This window comes from Leguminivora glycinivorella, chromosome 26, assembly GCF_023078275.1.
Source record: "Leguminivora glycinivorella isolate SPB_JAAS2020 chromosome 26, LegGlyc_1.1, whole genome shotgun sequence".
NCBI lineage: Eukaryota > Metazoa > Arthropoda > Insecta > Lepidoptera > Tortricidae > Leguminivora > Leguminivora glycinivorella.
Genome location: NC_062996.1, coordinates 1,756,326 through 1,774,808, shown reverse-complemented (window position 1 = coordinate 1,774,808; position 18,483 = coordinate 1,756,326). Strand labels below are relative to the sequence as shown.

The following is an 18,483-nucleotide window of genomic DNA, read 5'->3' as shown; positions in this document are numbered from 1 at the left end:
TATAGTCAGTATTTTGTTCTAGTGGCCTGGTTCTGGTGGCCTAGCGGTAAGAGCGTGCGACTTTCGATCCGGAGGTCGCGGGTTCGAACCCCGGCTCGTACCAATGAGTTTTTCGGAACTTATGTGCGAAATGTCATTTGATATTTGCCAGTCGCTTTTCGGTGAAGGAAAACATCGTGAGGAAACCGGACTAATCCCAATAAGGCCTAGTTACCCTCCGGGTTGGAAGGTCAGATGGCAGTCGCTTTCGTAAAACTAGTGCCTACGCCAAATCTTGGGATTAGTTGTCAAAGCGGACCCCAGGCTCCCATGAGCCGTGGCAAATGCCGGGATAACGCAAAGAGGATGATGAGTCAGTATTTTGTTCGTGTTGGTGTGGTGAAAAATGTTGTGTTTCACTCGGTGGCAAAGTTTGTTTAACCTTCGTGCCTTGATACCCTCGCAACGCTCAAGATTCCACTTTTTGAACCACTCGCTACGCTCGCGGTTCAATATTGGAATCTTTCGCTAGCTCAGGTATCAATATTGGCACGTGCGGTTAAACAACTACTTTGCCCCCTTGTAAAACAAATAACTATTTTCCACTTTTTATTTTACCACTTTGTCGGCGTGATTGATACCTATACATATTGGTACAAAATTTCAGATTTCTAGTGTTAACGGTCACTGACGGACGGACGGACAAACATGGCGAAACTATAAGGGTTCCTAGTTGACTACGGAACCCTAAAACAGCATAGTTTTTGTATATTTTTCATTATTTTTCGCCAAAATTTTGCGAACATAGTATGTATACTTATATGTATGTATAAACTCTTTATTGTACAAAACACAAATATTACACCGGATAGACAATACAAAGGCGAACTTATCCCATAAGGGATTTCTATGCATATCATAGTATACGTAATTCGGATTCCCAGGAGAAAAATGGCAGTTACGTCAATTTAAAACACATTACAAAAACTAGACTACCTACTTACAAACAAAAATCACATTTCACTACAGAAATTGTTCAATTCACGAGAAGTGGTTAGGCTGGTTTTAATGTCAGTCCGTTTTCACATTATACGATCCGATATCGGATGTCGGAATAGAAAAAAAACCAAGATGGCGCCTGTAATGTACGGGATATCGGTCCTACATCCGATATCAGATCGGATAATGTGAAAACGCAGTCACGTGGACAGACCGCGCGGAGCGATCCGCACCGGACTAATATATATTAAGTTCAGGGTTCAGGGTAGGTACGCAGCCGAATGACAGGAACGCTCACGAAACGAAACGCTCGTAGATATCTATCTCTATCGCTCTTGCGTATCGCCGCGACAGAGCTACCTGTCGCGGCGTTTCGTTTTCGTTTCGCGTCGCAGAACTGCCATTCGGCTAGCGCACCTGGGAACGTTTTAGAGTAAGTGCGTTTTCCCATTATCCGATCCGATATCGGATGTCGGACCGATATCCCATACATTACAGGCGCCATCTTGGATTTTTTCCATCGAAATCCTTCCGACACCCGATCGGATAATGTGAAAACGGCCTAAGTGCGTTTTCACATTATCCGATCCGATATCGGATGTCGGACCGATATCCCATACATTACAGGCGCCATTTTGGATTTATCCTGGCCTGGGTAGTGACCCTGGCTGCTCCGATTGTCCTGGGTTCAAATCCCGGTAAGGGCATATATTTGTGTGATGAATAACATAATCATAACATTCGTGTATATTTTAGATTTGTAGAACCATACTTTAAGTTATTAATTGTGTAACTATTTACTAATAATGATCTCAGTTGGTCAATTGGTCATTAAATAAATAAAATTGAAAAATGATACAGTTAGCTACAAAGATATGAACACAGCCAAAGATACTTATACACGGCCTTAATGGACAGGCAATAAATTCCTGTATACATATTTGACGACCGGTCCGGCTCAGTCGGTAGTGACCCTGCCTGCTAACCCGCGGTCCTGGGTTCGAATCCCGGTAAGGGCATTTATTTGTGTAATGAGCACATGATATTTGTTCCTGAGTCATGGATGTTTTATATGTATATAAGTGTGTATTTATCTATTTAAGTATGTATATCGTCGCTTAGCACCCATATTAAAAGCTTTGCTTAGTTTGGGGCTAAGTTGATCTGTGTAAGGTGTCCCCAATATTTTTTTTTAATTTTTTTTTTTCACTGTGGTTGTATTCACTGTACATTTTTAATTAAGTATGTTTATCTGCGTATTACATTTTCACAAATACATATCGATATTATTGTTCTTTAGTGTGCGTGTTTTCATGAGCAAGCAACTGATGTTTGTGTGTGAATTTCTTACTACATAAATTACAGCAGTGAGTTTTTTCCGCGTGATTTTTTTTATGTTGATCCAAATTACCTTTCCGTTTAAATTTCTTACCACACTGTTCACAAACATATGACTCATCTCCAGTGTGCATTATTTTGTGGAATTCTAAGTTATATTTGCTGTCAAACCCCCGGTTACATTCTTCACAGCGATAAGGTTTTTCTCCGATGTGTGTCTTTTTATGTCTAGCTAAAAGAGTTATTAGTAAAAATTTCTCGTCACAAACGTCGCAACTGTATTTATTGCCTCGAGCGTGAATTTTTTTGTGTTTTCTTAAACTCACTAAGTATCCAAATAAATGACCACATTCATTGCACTGAAATAATTTCTCACCCGTGTGAGATCTTTTGTGTTCAAGTAACGTAAACTTTTGTATAAAACGTTTGCCGCATATATCACAGCCATGTCGTTTATCTCCTGTGTGTGTTTTTTTGTGTCTCCTAAAGGTACTATTATCTCTGAATCGTTTTTTACATTCCTCGCACTCGTACCGTTTCACACCAGTGTGAACAGTTTCGTGTAATTTTAAATATTTAACATTTGCGAATTTCTTATCACATACTTTGCATGAATATGGTTTCTCACCAGTGTGTACTCTTTCATGGATCCTCAATTGCCACATTTGTTTAAACGTTTTGTTGCAAACTTTGCATACGTGACATATCTTCATATGTTTGCTAAAAATGTGTTTAGTCAAAATTGATTTATCAGTGAACTTCATATTACAGGTATCGCAAATGTATGTTTGTTGCTTGTGAGTTGCTTCATGCCGTTTGAGGAGAGTTTTGTTCGAGAAGTTTCGGGGACAGATGTTGCATGGATAGATTACGTCAGTGTGTGTGCGCTGGTTATCTGCGTGAGTGTGTTGTGTGGCGTCAGGGAGCGTGGAGCGAGTGTTGTGATGTGTGTGCCTGCGTTGTGTGGCGTCAGGGAGCGTGGAGCGAGTGTTGTGGTGTGTGTGCCTGCGTTGTGTGGCGTCAGGCAGCATGGCAGATGGAGCTCGGTCGTGTGACGTCACGGGTGAAGAGCTAGCTGAGGGCAGAGTCCCGTGGGCGACAGACGACGATGGCGGGATCTCGGCTGATAACACAGACAGATACAGATGTAGTTCGAAATGCTTTTTCCTTAGTATTTTTACGGAAACTCTCGTATTTTTCGTGCTAGTTCAGACAATGTCAGTACTTGTACTGAGACTGACTGAAATAGTATGACACGTTCGTGACAGTTTTGATTTTTTTGATATTTTTATTTTTAAAGACGCTAGAGCCAATGAAAAGTTTACAAAAACGGCCTTTACTTTATGGCGCATAAAAGGTGTGATACTCAAGATTGGTAACAATTAGCCAAAAAACTAAACGGTCCGACACAGACTATTTCATTGTTATTCAGATTCTCAAATTTTGTTCCGATTGATTAAGTTTTGAAGGAAGAAACAGTCGAGAGCGGAACCTCGATTTTAAAGATTTTTTCGTAATATCTTTTAACTGAGTTGTACTTAATGGACAATTTTTTTTCGATAACTCTAGTTAATAACACTAGTATATTTAACTAAAATTCCCAATATTGTCTTCGGTTACCGCGATAGTTACTCATGAAATAAAACTATAAAAACGGATTAAATCGCGTATAATAAATTTACAATTACGAAGACTGTGAGGCATTTGTGTTGTATGGTGTTGGACATTTGGAGTTTGTTTTTGTCAATTTTGTGTAGATTAATTGATTAATTGTTTTTTTAACATAGTAAAGGTAAATTTTTTTAATATTGTTTTTAGCTTTATTTATAGTGTGTGAACCTGCCTTAGAAATCTATATTATTTGTGGTCATGGTTCGTTAATATTTCTTGTATGTAGCTTTTGCACATTGTAATTTTTCCTCAGTCACCCTTTGACCACGAACGCTATAGTGTTCGAAACGTCGGGATGAATTATAAATTCATTATACGCGATTTAATCCGTTTTCATAGTTTAAATTCCCAAATTGAAAGGGGGCTTCTTTCCATTTTAGCATTTTTTCGCCCCTGTATTGTCTTAACGCACTATTTTGACAATTTAAACAGTCACTTCTCGCTGTCTGCTGACTGTCCCTATGTATGCTTAGATCTTTAAAACTACGCAACGGATTTTGATGCGTTTTTAGTATTCCCAGGGGCGGCTCACTCCGCGATCCTTTCACCGCGCTACAAGTACATGCCGGCGGCCGCGAGTTCGCGGCCCATTCACTGGCGACGACCTTCGCGCGGCGCAATAGAATTCAATGTCGTCTGCACGCGTGCGGTCCGTTTGTTAATGTAGGTAAGAATTTAGAATGGCGGCGTTTTGTGAACATCAAAGGAGTGAGCCTTCTGTACTTGTACTATTATATATTCTGTGGTACTCCGTACCAAAAAGGTACAAAAGGGTGAATAGGCTTTTACTGAACCAGTGAGCTGCAACTTCGGCGTTGTCGTCACTTTTCATCAGGCGACTAGGGTTAATCACTAGGCTTGTGCCGTTTCGTTCGTTGATCGGAGCGCTCCGATCTCATTCAGTCGCTCCCGCGAACTAGTTCGATCTTTTAGGTATTTTGCTCATTTAGTTCAGCCAGACCAGCGACCACTACGGTCGGAAAGATCAGAACGAATGGGACCGAATAGTGTCAATAGATACGAATAGTCCACATACACCGTGTCCAATAAGTCCGAATACTCACATTTTACCTCAGTTCTAAAGATATAGGGATCACAGGCCATCAAATTCTTATTTAAACTGAAGAGTATATTCCTTTTAATAAAATACAAGCACAAAGTTCATGAAATTTCCGAAGTGTCTAAGAAAAACAAAGAGGTAAAGTGCCAACAAAATACTTGCTCGGCACGCAGGTGACGAGTTATTTTTTATAAGCAGAATCTGTATGTGATAAAACAGACGCCACGTGTCCAAAATAAACTATTATGGGTACCGAGGATAGATAACGTTCCGGGCAACTAGAAAAATGTGCCTAGGTTCCAGAGCTCACCATCGGCCCAGGTGTGGGATGCAGTATGTAAGCGAGGTAAACTACCTTCAGTACTTACAGATAAAAGCGTTAAAATCAACGTTTTTTTCTTTAAAACCAAGGTTTTGGAGAAAAAAATGCCTTAAAGTTAAAAAGGATGCTTGGGAATGAGTATCATGTGTCCCAACAAGACGCACCTCCAGCACATTCGGCAAATGGTATTCTAGCGTAGTTTCAGACTAATTTGGCAGTTTTTTATCCGAAACATGAGTGGCCACCCAGGCCTCCAGGTTTAGGCGTATTAGACTACTTTGTATGGTCATACATGCTTTGAAGACTAAATTTTTATAAAATCATAAACCTAGATCATTTCAAAAAGATTATTGAGAGTATTTGGGATGAAATGTGAAGAAAACGGTGCGTGCCGCGTGTGATCCGTTTGAGAAGCGTTTGAGGCTGGTAAACAAGTTAATGCTGGAGTTATTCCAAAACATTTGTTGTGAATGTAGTAAATAAGAGTGCCATTCATAAAATATAATAATAATGTAGTAACTATTTGTTCATTTTGTTTTATTGGCTATTTGTGCTGTATTCAAACTTATTGGACACGGTGTATAATAACTATTCCGGGCCGAAAGGTTGTAAATAACCGAAACTTAATATGAAAACTTGACGTTTTTGTGTTGCTTTGCTAAATAGCTCTCGCTCTCGCTAGGCGCAGTCACACACTCGTTCTCAATCCGAACCACTCGCGCTCACCGATCCTATACTGAACTAAATGAGCATACCGATTTACAGAGCACGGAAAGATTCAGTTCATTTCGGTCATTGATGGGATTTTATTCCTAACAGTTCATAGTTCGTGAACGACACAAGTCTATCAATCACTAGTTTATAAAAAAAATAATTCTAAAATACTTACACCACACATCAAACACCTGATCATCTTCCATTTCCATTCCGTCGTCGTCAGACTCCCGTTCAAAAGATGATTTAACACCTAAAAGAAATAACCAGTTATTAAATCGTAAACCGTAATAAGATAACCGTAAATGTAGGTTCGATGTTGCTGTAGTTTTGATAGAAACACAATTTTTATAACGAAACCGAAACCACACCTCGGACACTGGCGATCGAATATATTGAAAGAGGCGCATTCCTAGCACAGTCTTAGCTAGTATAGGTGAACGCGTACTATGCTTGTATGAGTGAAATATGACAGGTCGACTTTCGTGTTTTTGACAGGCGGTAACTGTGAGGTAACCGAGAGGGGGTGGGCGGCACTTTCAGCGGGGAGCGGGAGTGGCCATACTGTACGATAGTACTCTTTATTATACTGTGCCGAAACGTTGGTCTAACATTAGGTAACTATTATCTTGAATATTATGTACATACATAGATAATCACGTCTGTATCCCATAAAGGGGTAGGCAAAGCACATGAACTACTAAGTTACAGTGCAACTTTTGGCAAAAAGGGGTTTAAAGAAATCCAAACTGTGAATATTTATGTATTTGTTAATAAAATTCCTATAATAGTACATCGTACTTGACGATCGTAATATGAATTCTTGTAGATTGACCCAATTTATACTGTAATTTGTATTATGAAATAAATGAATCTAATCTAATCATGAATGATATTCCGCTTTGTGTGGTAGGGCACAGCACAGCGGATATCGTCTCGCTCGAATCTAGAGCAGAGCCCAACTGGGGTAGTACCTCCGCCTTACAGAAGACCGCAGCCAAATAGCACTAGACCCTACTCATAGTGTTGTGTTCCTGCCGGTGAGTAAGGCTGCCAGAGCTCAACGAGGGTGCGGTGTGCTGATGACGGGAGGACTTACGGAACTAACTTGTTCCGTATATTGTCCTTTAGAGTCGTCGGCAACCAGAACCCTCCTTGGAACTTGTACACTCCTTTTTGCTGTGTACTTAACACAGCAAAAGGGAATGTACAAGTTTCTAATGGGGTGGCAACGCGCATGTGACACTGTTTGCGTTGCATGCGTTCATAGGTTACGGTGACCGCTTTCCATCAGGCGGACCGTATGCTTGTTTGCCACCGACGTAGTATTAAAAAAAAAAACATTACAATGCAAGCGCGGAAGGGAAATGTTTTAAATCGACACGAGTTACGAATTTTCGATATAGGCACATAAAGTACCACTTCTCGCACTAGTCCGATAAAGTTGCACCATCTGTACTGAAGACATCAATAACAAATAAAAAAGCTAGCAAAATCTTTAACTACACAGCATAATACCAGCGGCGGCTCACTCCGCGATTCTTTGGCCGCGCTATAAGTACATGCCGGCGGCCACGAATTCGCGGCCCATTTAGTCGTGACGACGTTCGCGTTGCGCAACAGAACTCAATGTCGGCTGCTCGCGTTCGGTCCGTTTGTTAATGTAGGTATGAGGTATGAAAGGCGGCATTTTGTGAACATCAAAGCAGTGAGCCTTTTGTACTTTGTACTATTATATATTCTGTTGATAATACTTACACGGCCCATCAAGTTCATCCTTCACATCGACATCCTTATGATCATTTGTTATTAAACTAGAGTCGTCTGCGATGTGTGCAGGGTCGTGTGTGTAGGCTTGTATGTGTGTGTGAGTGGGCTTGAGCTGCTCACTGGTGATAGGCCTCCAGAAGTGTGAAGTCACGGGGCTTGGCTCGCGGTGTGACGTCACGGGGCACGGCTGGCTCTCGCGGTGTGACGTCACGGGGCACGGCTGGCTCTCGCGGTCTGACGTCACGGGGCACGGCTGGCTCTCGCGGTGTGACGTCACGGGGCACGGCTGGCTCTCGCGGTCTGACGTCACGGGGCACGGCTGGCTCTCGCGGTGTGACGTCACGGGACTAGGCTCGCGGTGTGACGTCACGGGACTAGGCTCGCGGTGTGACGTCACGGGGCACAGCAGGCTCGCCCGTGGTGAGTCGCGGAGACGCTCCAGTTTCACAAAGCACCCTAGCGACAGCTTCTGCACAGCGCGCGGGGACAGAGGCGCCGTGTTTACTTTATAATCCCCGGGCAAAGACACTGAAACATATTTAGAGATTTTAAACTTTCGTGAAACAGATTCAAATGTTTAAATAAATAAATATTGGGGACACCACAAAAATCTTTTGTCGGGTCATGGGACGCTATTACAGCCATATCGTATGTGAGAGGATAATACTTACATGATGCTTCGACAAGCTGCTCATCTCTCACGTCATCATAGGGTTCTGTTTCTACATCTGAAACTAATATATCAACATTGATTATATTATCAAAATTTTAAATATAAATATTGGGGACACCTTACACAGATCAACTTAGCCCCAAACTAAGCAAAGCTTCTACTATGGGTGCTAAGCGACGATATACATACTTATATACATAGAAAACATCCATGACTCAGCAACAAATATCTGTGCTCATTACACAAATAAATGCCCTTACCGAGATTCGATCCCAGAACCGCGACTTAGCAGGTAGGGTCACCGACTGAGCCAGACCGGATAAACGGATGTGTGCCAGTAAATCCCCACATACACTTAAAGCTACAGTCTAGTCCACGATAGGGTGACAATAAGGTTGGTATTTTGTAAATCCCCATGTATATTCTTCGGTGATCTATGTTAATACAATAAATATTGTACTTACGTAAATGTTTGTCCCGTGAGTCTTCTTTACACGGCGGACCCGGGAGCTCCTCGTCTGAAGCTAAACACGTAATAGTATATTAAACAAGTTTCCAAAATATCTTGATGCCATTTAATATAATGCTTTCCATACTTACATAAAGGATATTCTAAAGGCTCACTGAGCGCGCCATCGTCAGAAAGTTCATCTATGTTGTCTATGGCTTTCTCATCTAAAATAAAACACATTATTAGGTATTAATGTCTGAAATAAACGTTAGAAAGCGTAAAACTAATGGAAATGCATTATTTCATGAATAACTATCACAATAACTAACATTATTCAAGTGTCTGTCTTGAGGGGTCTTATAAAATTAAAAGGGAGTGCTAAATTATCGAAAAAGTTGGCCTGGGTCGTATGAGGTTCAGAATGTGTGGCACACAGTTTTAATCACTAATAATTTCATTTCAGTTTTTTCTTACATATAATATGCTTGTGTAGTACACGTAAGTACAAAAGACGCGATTCGCTGCACTGTACTAGACCGAACTACTCCCAAATGATTCTGCTCTCTAGTACATTTAGTACACTCTCTTACGCGCAACAGAATGGGAGCGAAAGGAGTGAAGAGCAGAGAAGTGACAATGACAGCAAAGCGATCCGTGTGATCTGACCGCAACCGAACTAGAACCGACTGACTCGGACCGAGAGCGAAAACGGCCGATCAGCTCTCGACTAGTACGCGAGCGTTACTATACGCCATATGCAAAATTTTTCTCTCGGTGTACTACTGTACTAAATGTCCTTAAGGAACGAACTAGTACACTTCGGAGATTGTACTAGTTGGGAGCGATCTTTTCAGTGAATGAGCAGGCACAACTCTATATAAGACAGATTCTGCCTAATTTGAAGTCAACCAAATCGGGGAAATATTGCAAAAAGGAACGGTCAGAAGTATTTGAAACCGGCGAGCTTGTATGACAAACATTATGAAAGTGTGTGAAGCGAAAGTTTGTCAGGATCTTAGCAAATGGATCTCTGCCTAGCCTACCCCTCTAGGAAACAGGTGTTATTGCCCTTATCCCAGTCATTTGGAGTCAGTGCAGCAAGTCCGTCTCTTCCATACCTCTCTATCACCCGTCATCTCATAAATAACCGCACTTACCGCTAGGCTACCAGCGCTTCCATTACAAGTATGTAACATACATCATAGCAAAGAGGAAAAGTGCCACTTTGCACCCTCCTTGCAGTGCAGGGAAGAAAAGAACTCTTTCCAAAATGGTGATCTGATGTGAAATAGTGTTTCCACCTTCGGCTTAACACTCAGTATTCAATTACATATATAATACTTCGCTTCGTTCACAATTAAATTTATATCCTAGCTGTAAATATGCAATTTTGCTCCCTCGTAACACAATCTACTGTTGCTGTATAATGCTGTTAATCATGCTTAACAGTATGGAGGGCCATCTAAGAATCTGAAAAGCCATAGCCAACTGAATTTGACTGTAACTTGACAACTGACTTTAAATAAAACAACACAATACATACGAGTATGTTGAAGTAAAACTTAAAATTTACCTTTGACAGTCAGTTTTTCCTCCCGATCTAGCCTCTCCTGCAACTCGTCCTGACAACTCTGCACTTGCATCTTGAAGACGCACGCTTCCCGCAGACGGCACACACACACCGTGCAGATACCACCCTTGCCTTTATCACATGATCTTAGCTGCAAGTATACATGTCATCACTACTTTGAAAAAATCTCATATCTCACACTGCTCCTCAAAGTTAAAACGCAGTAAGTCTATCTGCATTCCATACATACTTACTTCAATTTTCTTTTCATTGACAGACAAAGATACAAGTTTTTTTGAAAATAGTGATGATGTGTGAATAAATAAAAATTTGGGGATATCTTTCATCGGTCTCTTACCTAGTAATACTATTATTCCAAATCATTGTATCTAACCAAACCAAAGTGGATCCATCTTTGTGCCCAGGGGGGGGGGTCACGTGGTAAAGGCCCAGGCCCCAGAGGGGGGGGTCACGTGGTCTATTTGTATGGCCAACCTAGGCTGGGGAGGTCATGATTTTCTTATAATTGTCTGTTTCTTTATATCATGCATGGTGTATGTAAAATACCAGCAAGTCCCCTATTACCATTTGTTAGAGTAAGTATTTATTAATGCCTTATTTTGATTTATCTTACTGTCATTTATGATGAAAGTATTAAAGAATATCAATTGACTAATAGTAGTCACTGGGTTTCCGCCATGTTGGAATGTTATAAAAATGGCGGACAAGCAGTGACGGGGGCCAGTTCGAGTACAGACGAGTAGTAGTGAAGAAGTCTTGAATTATTTATTGTAAATTGGTTGTTAATATGTTTGTTATAAGTGAATAAAGTAAATGTGATGGTACAAGTAATAGTTTTCATCATCAACCTGGTAATATCCCCAACAGTTCAGAAGTTGGACGAAACAAAAATCGATAAGATTTTTGCCACGCCACACAAGTGTAAGGTTTTTTTTTTTTTAGTCAAAATAATGTAACGGATTTATTTAACGAAACGTGCATTTAAATTGCTTTGGTAAGTGAGACATGTATTATATTTATTTCTTAAAATTAAACTTCATGTTCTGAAACTGGTTTGATAATCTACCCTCATGGCAGTATAAATTGATGAACTCTCATTATTGTTTTATTTAAAAGATGACTTACTTTTGTACCTAAAAATCTTTTTACAAAAGGTGTGTAACATTACATTGCCCATTAGTTATTGAAACACATAAATCTGATAACTATATGACTAGTATATTCTGGATACACAATAAGCGCCGTCATATGATACGTCATTCAGTTTGTGACAGTAAAATTTCATAAATTAATTGGCATAAGGAAATCGTGGAATTATGAGTAAAGTAAATTTGTATCTTATCAATAGAAATAAAGTTCTGATTAAACGACTGCTTTATTTAACGATGCCTCGAGTTGTTAAACACAAGCCATTTTATGTTGTTTCCGAAAAGTGGTGTAATTTATTCCAACGAGGCAATTGTCCTGCTGTTGTATTCTGTTATTATAATATAATTATACATATTCGAGCTTATCAAGTTATACAGATCAGATAAACAATTAAACATTCATGCTGAATGAAATACGCTGTGTAAAATATGTTCTCATAAAGTACTTCAATAATTTAATCCCTCGTGTCCGGTAACACAAGATTGGTAAAAATTATGTATACTTATGAAAAGTTGATCTCAATTCAAACTGAGAATTATAATGCAGTTCTTAATTTTGATATTTAATGCTTTAAGTACGATTTTGAACAAAAACGATTCCTGTTCATTTGCAAATACATATTTAATAGTGAATTTAACATATTATATTAACCGTTAAAATTGAAGTTGTGCAATTGTGGGTAGTTTAATTCTGTTAAGTACTGAATTTAAATAAACAACTTTGATAATAAGGTTGCCAATCCCTGGTATGAATAATGGAGAGTAAGTTGTATCTCTAATCATCTTCAGATATTTTATGATAACTCGTTATAAAAATGTTTAGCGTTTTAAAGTTTTAAAACTCAACGAATTGTAATGTGTTGTTTTTCAACGTTTTATTTCACGAATTGGACTGATTGATCTCATTTTGATTGTTGACGGTATGCTACCACATTTATGAATACTATTTTATAATGGCCAGTGATGGCAGAATTATTTAATCAAAGTAACGTATAAAACAAAATTCTTCGCATTTTACCATGGTGATCATGAGTGATAATTCGATGGGAAATCGAAAAATTACATCTATGGTGTGAATAAATATCATTAAGACATGTTTCAGACTATTAGTAAATAAAGTAATATCTGTTTGCTTCTTAAGAATAACGATTCAATCTTGATATGCTTATATATTATGGTGCATGTGACATGACATGGGTGATGGTCACATGTAGTCATATGTAGAGTCATATGTAGAGTCATATGTAGAGTCATATGTAGAGTCATATGTAGAGTCATATGTAGAGTCATATGTAGAGTCATATGTAGAGTCATATGTAGAGTCATATGTAGAGTCATATGTAGAGTCATATGTAGAGTCATATGTAGAGTCATATGTAGAGTCATATGTAGAGTCATATGTAGAGTCATATGTAGAGTCATATGTAGAGTCATATGTAGAGTCATATGTAGAGTCATATGTAGAGTCAGTCATATGTAGAGTCAGTCATATGTAGAGTCAGTCATATGTAGAGTCAGTCATATGTAGAGTCAGTCATATGTAGAGTCAGTCATATGTAGAGTCAGTCATATGTAGAGTCAGTCATATGTAGAGTCAGTCATATGTAGAGTCAGTCATATGTAGAGTCAGTCATATGTAGAGTCAGTCATATGTAGGTCATAGAGTCATATGTACGCGTAAACTCGAGTATTTTGGCCCCAGTATAAAATAATGACTTGAGCCAGGGTATTGCACAATGAATCGTATCTTGTGGAATAAATGGTTGACGCACGCGGATGGACGTGCGGGATTTAGAGCGCGTGGATGAACGTGCGAGATTTAAAGCGCGTGGATGAACGTGCGAGATTCAAAGCGCGTGGATATACGTGCATAACATTTAAGCACGTTGATGAACGTGAAAGACTTTCATTTCAACCTTTATAAATACATGAAACATGAATATAAAAGTACAACATAAATGACTGTGCCTTAATATCAGAATGTATATTATTTGCGACTTTTGATTGGATAAAGCAGTACAGCAATAATTACATATTTATCTTTTGGCTACGTGTAATACGTGTATCCAGTTCTTTACATGTTTTATAGTCTTAGGTGATCAAGAATAAAGTAACAAAAAAAGAGACTTTATTGATAACATATAAAACTTATTACCTAGCAGGTTTAGCTCGTAAAATATTAAAAGTGAAGTACTTAAACTTTGTATCGGTTATGAAGAGACCTATTAGATTTAAAATAAAATCGTTACTAACGACTAGTTTCCCTTTCATAGATAAAAGAAATAAATTGAAAATGTGCAATTTGAAATCTAGAGAGCAAACATTAATAATCTTTTGTCTTTAAATTCGCGATAGCTCTTCATGAAAAGAAAATATATACTTGCTTTATGTGTGAATAGATCTTTTGATAATTAAATGAATTGCTTACCACTTGCGGCTTGTAATCAGCGCGAATAAAGATACGTCGGATATCGTATTTGGTTTTTCATACGACACGGTATTTATTAAAAAAAGAGATTATGTATATAATGTCTGACGGGTGTCGCTATTGTTGACCTGTAACCTAAATAGTATATGTACAAAGAGTTTTTCTATTTCGGCATACTATTGCATCAATCTTAGCTAGTACCTAAAATAATAATAATAATAACAGGATAAAAAAAAATAATAATAAGGACCTACACCGTAGTCGTGTACTTGCGATTAGTCTTAAATGGTTGCGTAATATAATATGTTTACGTTACAAATGGTAAATATTAACTAGGCGCGATATTTTATTGACAGGTCATTTGAGTATTTAAAGATTCTGTAAATGTGTATGATATATACATCTGAAAAATCTTGAATATAATTACTCAGTATATATAAACAGTAGATATATTAATAGGCGATGACAATAATTTAATTAATCATAACGACTATCGATACATTATGACTTATTGAATTGATTACCGAACCATAATCGTTTTACCATAATTTCGAAGACAGTCGAAATTATGTTCCTAAAGAAAGTGTTGCAAGTTTCAGATCAAGGACCGAGGAGCGTCCAGGTGAAAGGGCCAGGGTCTGGTATTCGTTTACCACCCAGGAGTGCCCAGGTGAGAGGGTCGGGGTGTAGATTCACTTCCGACCCAGGAGTGCCCAGGTGAGAGGGTCAGGGTAAAGATACCTCTGTTTCGATCGTCCACCGTGGGTCCTCATACGCTGGCATGGTATGCGAGCTTGCGTCTGGCGGCGCAATGTCCGGCGTCCGTGATGAGCAGCATCGGCAGCACTATCCAGGCTGACAGAGCTTGGGTGGCCCATGATGCTGTTGCAGCGGACGGGTACATCATGTTGCCAAAGCCCGTGGCGGCACGGGAATTTCATTCAATCGTGTGATGAGGTGGTGATGTCATAAAACCGTGTAAATGTGTTCTTTTTGCTTGTTTCGCGAGTGAAGTGTGAAGTGAAGTGTTGCATTGTTTACTTAAATATGTTTATAACTTGTGAAATTAATTTAATTATCATAATTTAATTAGATGTAATGAATTCAATTGGATGTAATGAATTTAATTAGATGTAATTAATTTAATTGTATCGAAGTTAATGTTATTCATATATTTATTTTTCACGGGCCTATATTTCTTGATAAGATTTATGGAAATATTTAAAAATCCATTTTATAGGATATCGTAATTATGGGGTAAAGGTATCGGTATGAAGTGAAGTGATGTTTTGTGTTTCTATTGTTTAAGAATTATTTCAAATGCATATTATACTACACTTTTATAATCTTTTTCTTGTATAAACTGATATTGTCTTTCTTTTGAATTATTTCACATTAAGTTTTGGCGAAGGGTCTCGCCTCGAACAGGATGGCCGAGCTGTTAGAGTAATTATTTATTAATGCCTTATTTTGATTTATCTTACTGTCATTTATGATGAAAGTATTAAAGAATATCAATTGACTAATAGTAGTCACTGGGTTTCCGCCATGTTGGAATGTTATAAAAATGGCGGACAAGCAGTGACGGGGGCCAGTTCGAGTACAGACGAGTAGTAGTGAAGAAGTCTTGAATTATTTATTGTAAATTGGTTGTTAATATGTTTGTTATAAGTGAATAAAGTAAATGTGATGGTACAAGTAATAGTTTTCATCATCAACCTGGTAATATCCCCAACACATTACTATCCATATCAATATTATAAATGGGAAAGTGTGTAGAGGAGCTGGGGTGGCCAAAGTAGTGCTACCTCGTCTATTTCATGCAAAATAGGCACAATGGTTGTTGACTTTCGTCAAATGCGCAGTAAAACTAACTAACTAACTAAGGATAAGGGTTACTAACTTTAATTTCAAAACATTCTTCGATCATGAGCGAGTATATCTCCGTTATGCCGAGATGAGTGTACGGCGTCCTCAAATCTTTCGCCGGAGGCCGCTGCAGGCAGCAGTGACACTGGTTTATCGACTCCATCGCACTGAGTATTTATTATTCTTATTCTATTCACTGACTTTATAAATTCGTTTAAATATAAATATGAAACAACAGCTCTTCCCTACCCAACAATCAACGTGCATGCACGTGTATTGACACTGACAGGTGACAGCACAAGTGAAGTTTGAGTTAAGGCTAGTCTAGACGGGATAAACGAATTATGAAATCTAGCGGTTTCGATCACGGCATCACGGCATCATGACCTTAAACAAGTACAGCACTGCACTGTTCGCATTTTGTTTAAATTCAGGGAGTTCAAGTGGCACCATAAATCTAAAATTTGTGAAGTAGCTTGCAGATTAATGCCAATTTCTATTCTGATCAAATCGGCAGATTTGATTACCCGGTCTGAAGTTGCCTTAACGTGCACTACACTTGGGCTGTCATTTTTGGATTGTCATTGCCTAACTAAGGCTCCCCACAGACAGTCTTAAAAATTCATAATCTTACAAAAAACTTGTATGCAATCTGACAGTTCAAACTGACACTGACAAGACACTGACAGATCTGAACTGTCAGATTGCATACAAGTTTTTTTTAAGATTATGAATTTTTAAGACTGTCTGTGGGGAGCCTAATAGTAGGAATTTTGCGGAATTCTCCCGATTTTTCGCATAATATTATCGAAAAAAGTCCCGAAAGACTACAAAAACAATAAGCGTTGCTGATGCGCTGCGCCACTCAGTAAGGGATCATCCATAAATTACGTCAGACGTTAAGGGGGAGGGAGGGGGTCGGCGAAGTGGGACAATGTGTGACATGGGGGTGGGAGGGGTCCTAAAGTTCTTGACGTCACGTTTCAAAATCTTTCATAATCTAAGGGTTAAAACACGAACTTTAAACTGTTACTTTATGAAAACCTCATAAGCATATACATATACAAAATTACAAATGCAGGAAGTTCGTTAACCGGATGAAAAGCCGAAAGTAGGCGATAGTCTAGGCCATTTAGAACATTCTTTAGCTATGTCTCGGACAAAATTTGATTCGTCGTTTTTTTTAAACTTTTGGGCGAAAACTCCAAAATTTCGGACTAAATCGATAAGCGTACTCTTGTTGCTGTATTAAGTTGTTTTGGTTTTATTTCGTATTGTAAAACGTCTATCGTATACTATAAAATAAATTTGAAATATATGTGTCTAAAGAAAAACAAACTACAGTGATTTAAAAATTGAATAACATAAAAAAAAAATAATGGAGTGATTACTTCGGCCTATAAATAAACTAAAATTTATCTAAGGTACCATATAGCTAAAAAATGATCTAAATGGATTATCACCTATTTTCGGCTTTGCATTCTGTTATAAAAGATACCAATTGTTTTGCAGGGGTTTCAAAGCACGTAGGTTACATACATTTGTCACACACACACACACCAACAGGTGGAAAATATTAACTGCAAAACATCAAACAATTTAGCTTGATTAATTTTTTTAATATTTAAGAGTCAAAATAATCATTTAAACGTTTATTCTACTACCCATACCCGTGGACATCAAGTTAAAATGACCATGAAAGCTCTATTGTATAAAGTAACGAAATTGTAGTAATTTTTTTGACATTGTGATTTTTATTGTACCTAATTATTTCTTTCTGACACAATTGTAATTTAAATTTGCTTAATTAAGTGCTTATATGTATGCATGATAGACATAAGTAGTACCTATAGCACCGATTAGTACGTAAGGTTTTACTGTTAGTACTAATAGTAAAATAAACAAATAAACAAATGAAATTACTTTGCACTCTTGTAGATAAAATGAAACTTTGTCATTCGTTTTTTGAAGTATCAAGAGAGCCTTTACCTGTTGGTGTGGTAAAGAATAATTCAAGCACATAAATGGAAAAAAGATTGATTTCTAAGTTTTCTAACCGCTGTTTTTATCCAATAATTGCTACATGTAAATATGTGACGTCACACTAGGGAAGGGGGAGTCTAACAAATGTGACCAGCTGTGACAAGGAGGGGTCAAAAATCATGATTTTTAGTGTGACGTAATTAATGGATGATCCCTAAGGAGAAAAATTATTAACTGGTTTAAATGTATGACTTAGGATGATTTAGGTCCACGTATTATCAGTTTCACATATTTGCAAATATACTTAACGTAAAGATCGTTTGGAATCTTGTTTATCTTGGGTTTTGCTTTCTCCAACCAAGTAGTCATCTCAAAATCCCGAATCGAATGTATTTATACCTTTTGTCACGTACGATCTAGCAACCCTAGCTGTAATTTTTTGACGCCAAAGACGGTTTTGTTTGATGTTGTATTGTGTAGAGCACGT

General features: G+C 38.3%; 1 protein-coding gene across 4 annotated transcripts in view; it reads right to left on the bottom strand.

The window, feature by feature from the left end:
* The window catches only part of LOC125239952 (zinc finger protein 436-like), a 65,060-nt gene extending 48,812 nt beyond the window's left edge, over positions 1–16,248 (bottom strand). The window contains exons 1-8 of one of the 4 annotated variants that reach the window (XM_048147737.1): positions 16,048–16,248; positions 10,551–10,698; positions 9,127–9,201; positions 8,991–9,050; positions 8,525–8,587; positions 7,842–8,381; positions 6,259–6,336; positions 2,182–3,439 (exon numbers count right to left, since the gene is read on the bottom strand). In XM_048147737.1, the coding sequence (XP_048003694.1) occupies positions 2,265–3,439; positions 6,259–6,336; positions 7,842–8,381; positions 8,525–8,587; positions 8,991–9,050; positions 9,127–9,201; positions 10,551–10,698; positions 16,048–16,176 (2,268 nt within the window). In that variant the 5' untranslated portion in view covers positions 16,177–16,248 and the 3' untranslated portion in view covers positions 2,182–2,264. Of the gene's footprint in view, positions 1–2,181; positions 3,440–6,258; positions 6,337–7,841; positions 8,382–8,524; positions 8,588–8,990; positions 9,051–9,126; positions 9,202–10,550; positions 10,699–16,047 lie in introns of those variants that run through there. The other 3 variants (XM_048147739.1, XM_048147738.1, XM_048147740.1) reach the window with 3 other exon arrangements.
* Positions 16,249–18,483: the final 2,235 nt, after the last annotated feature.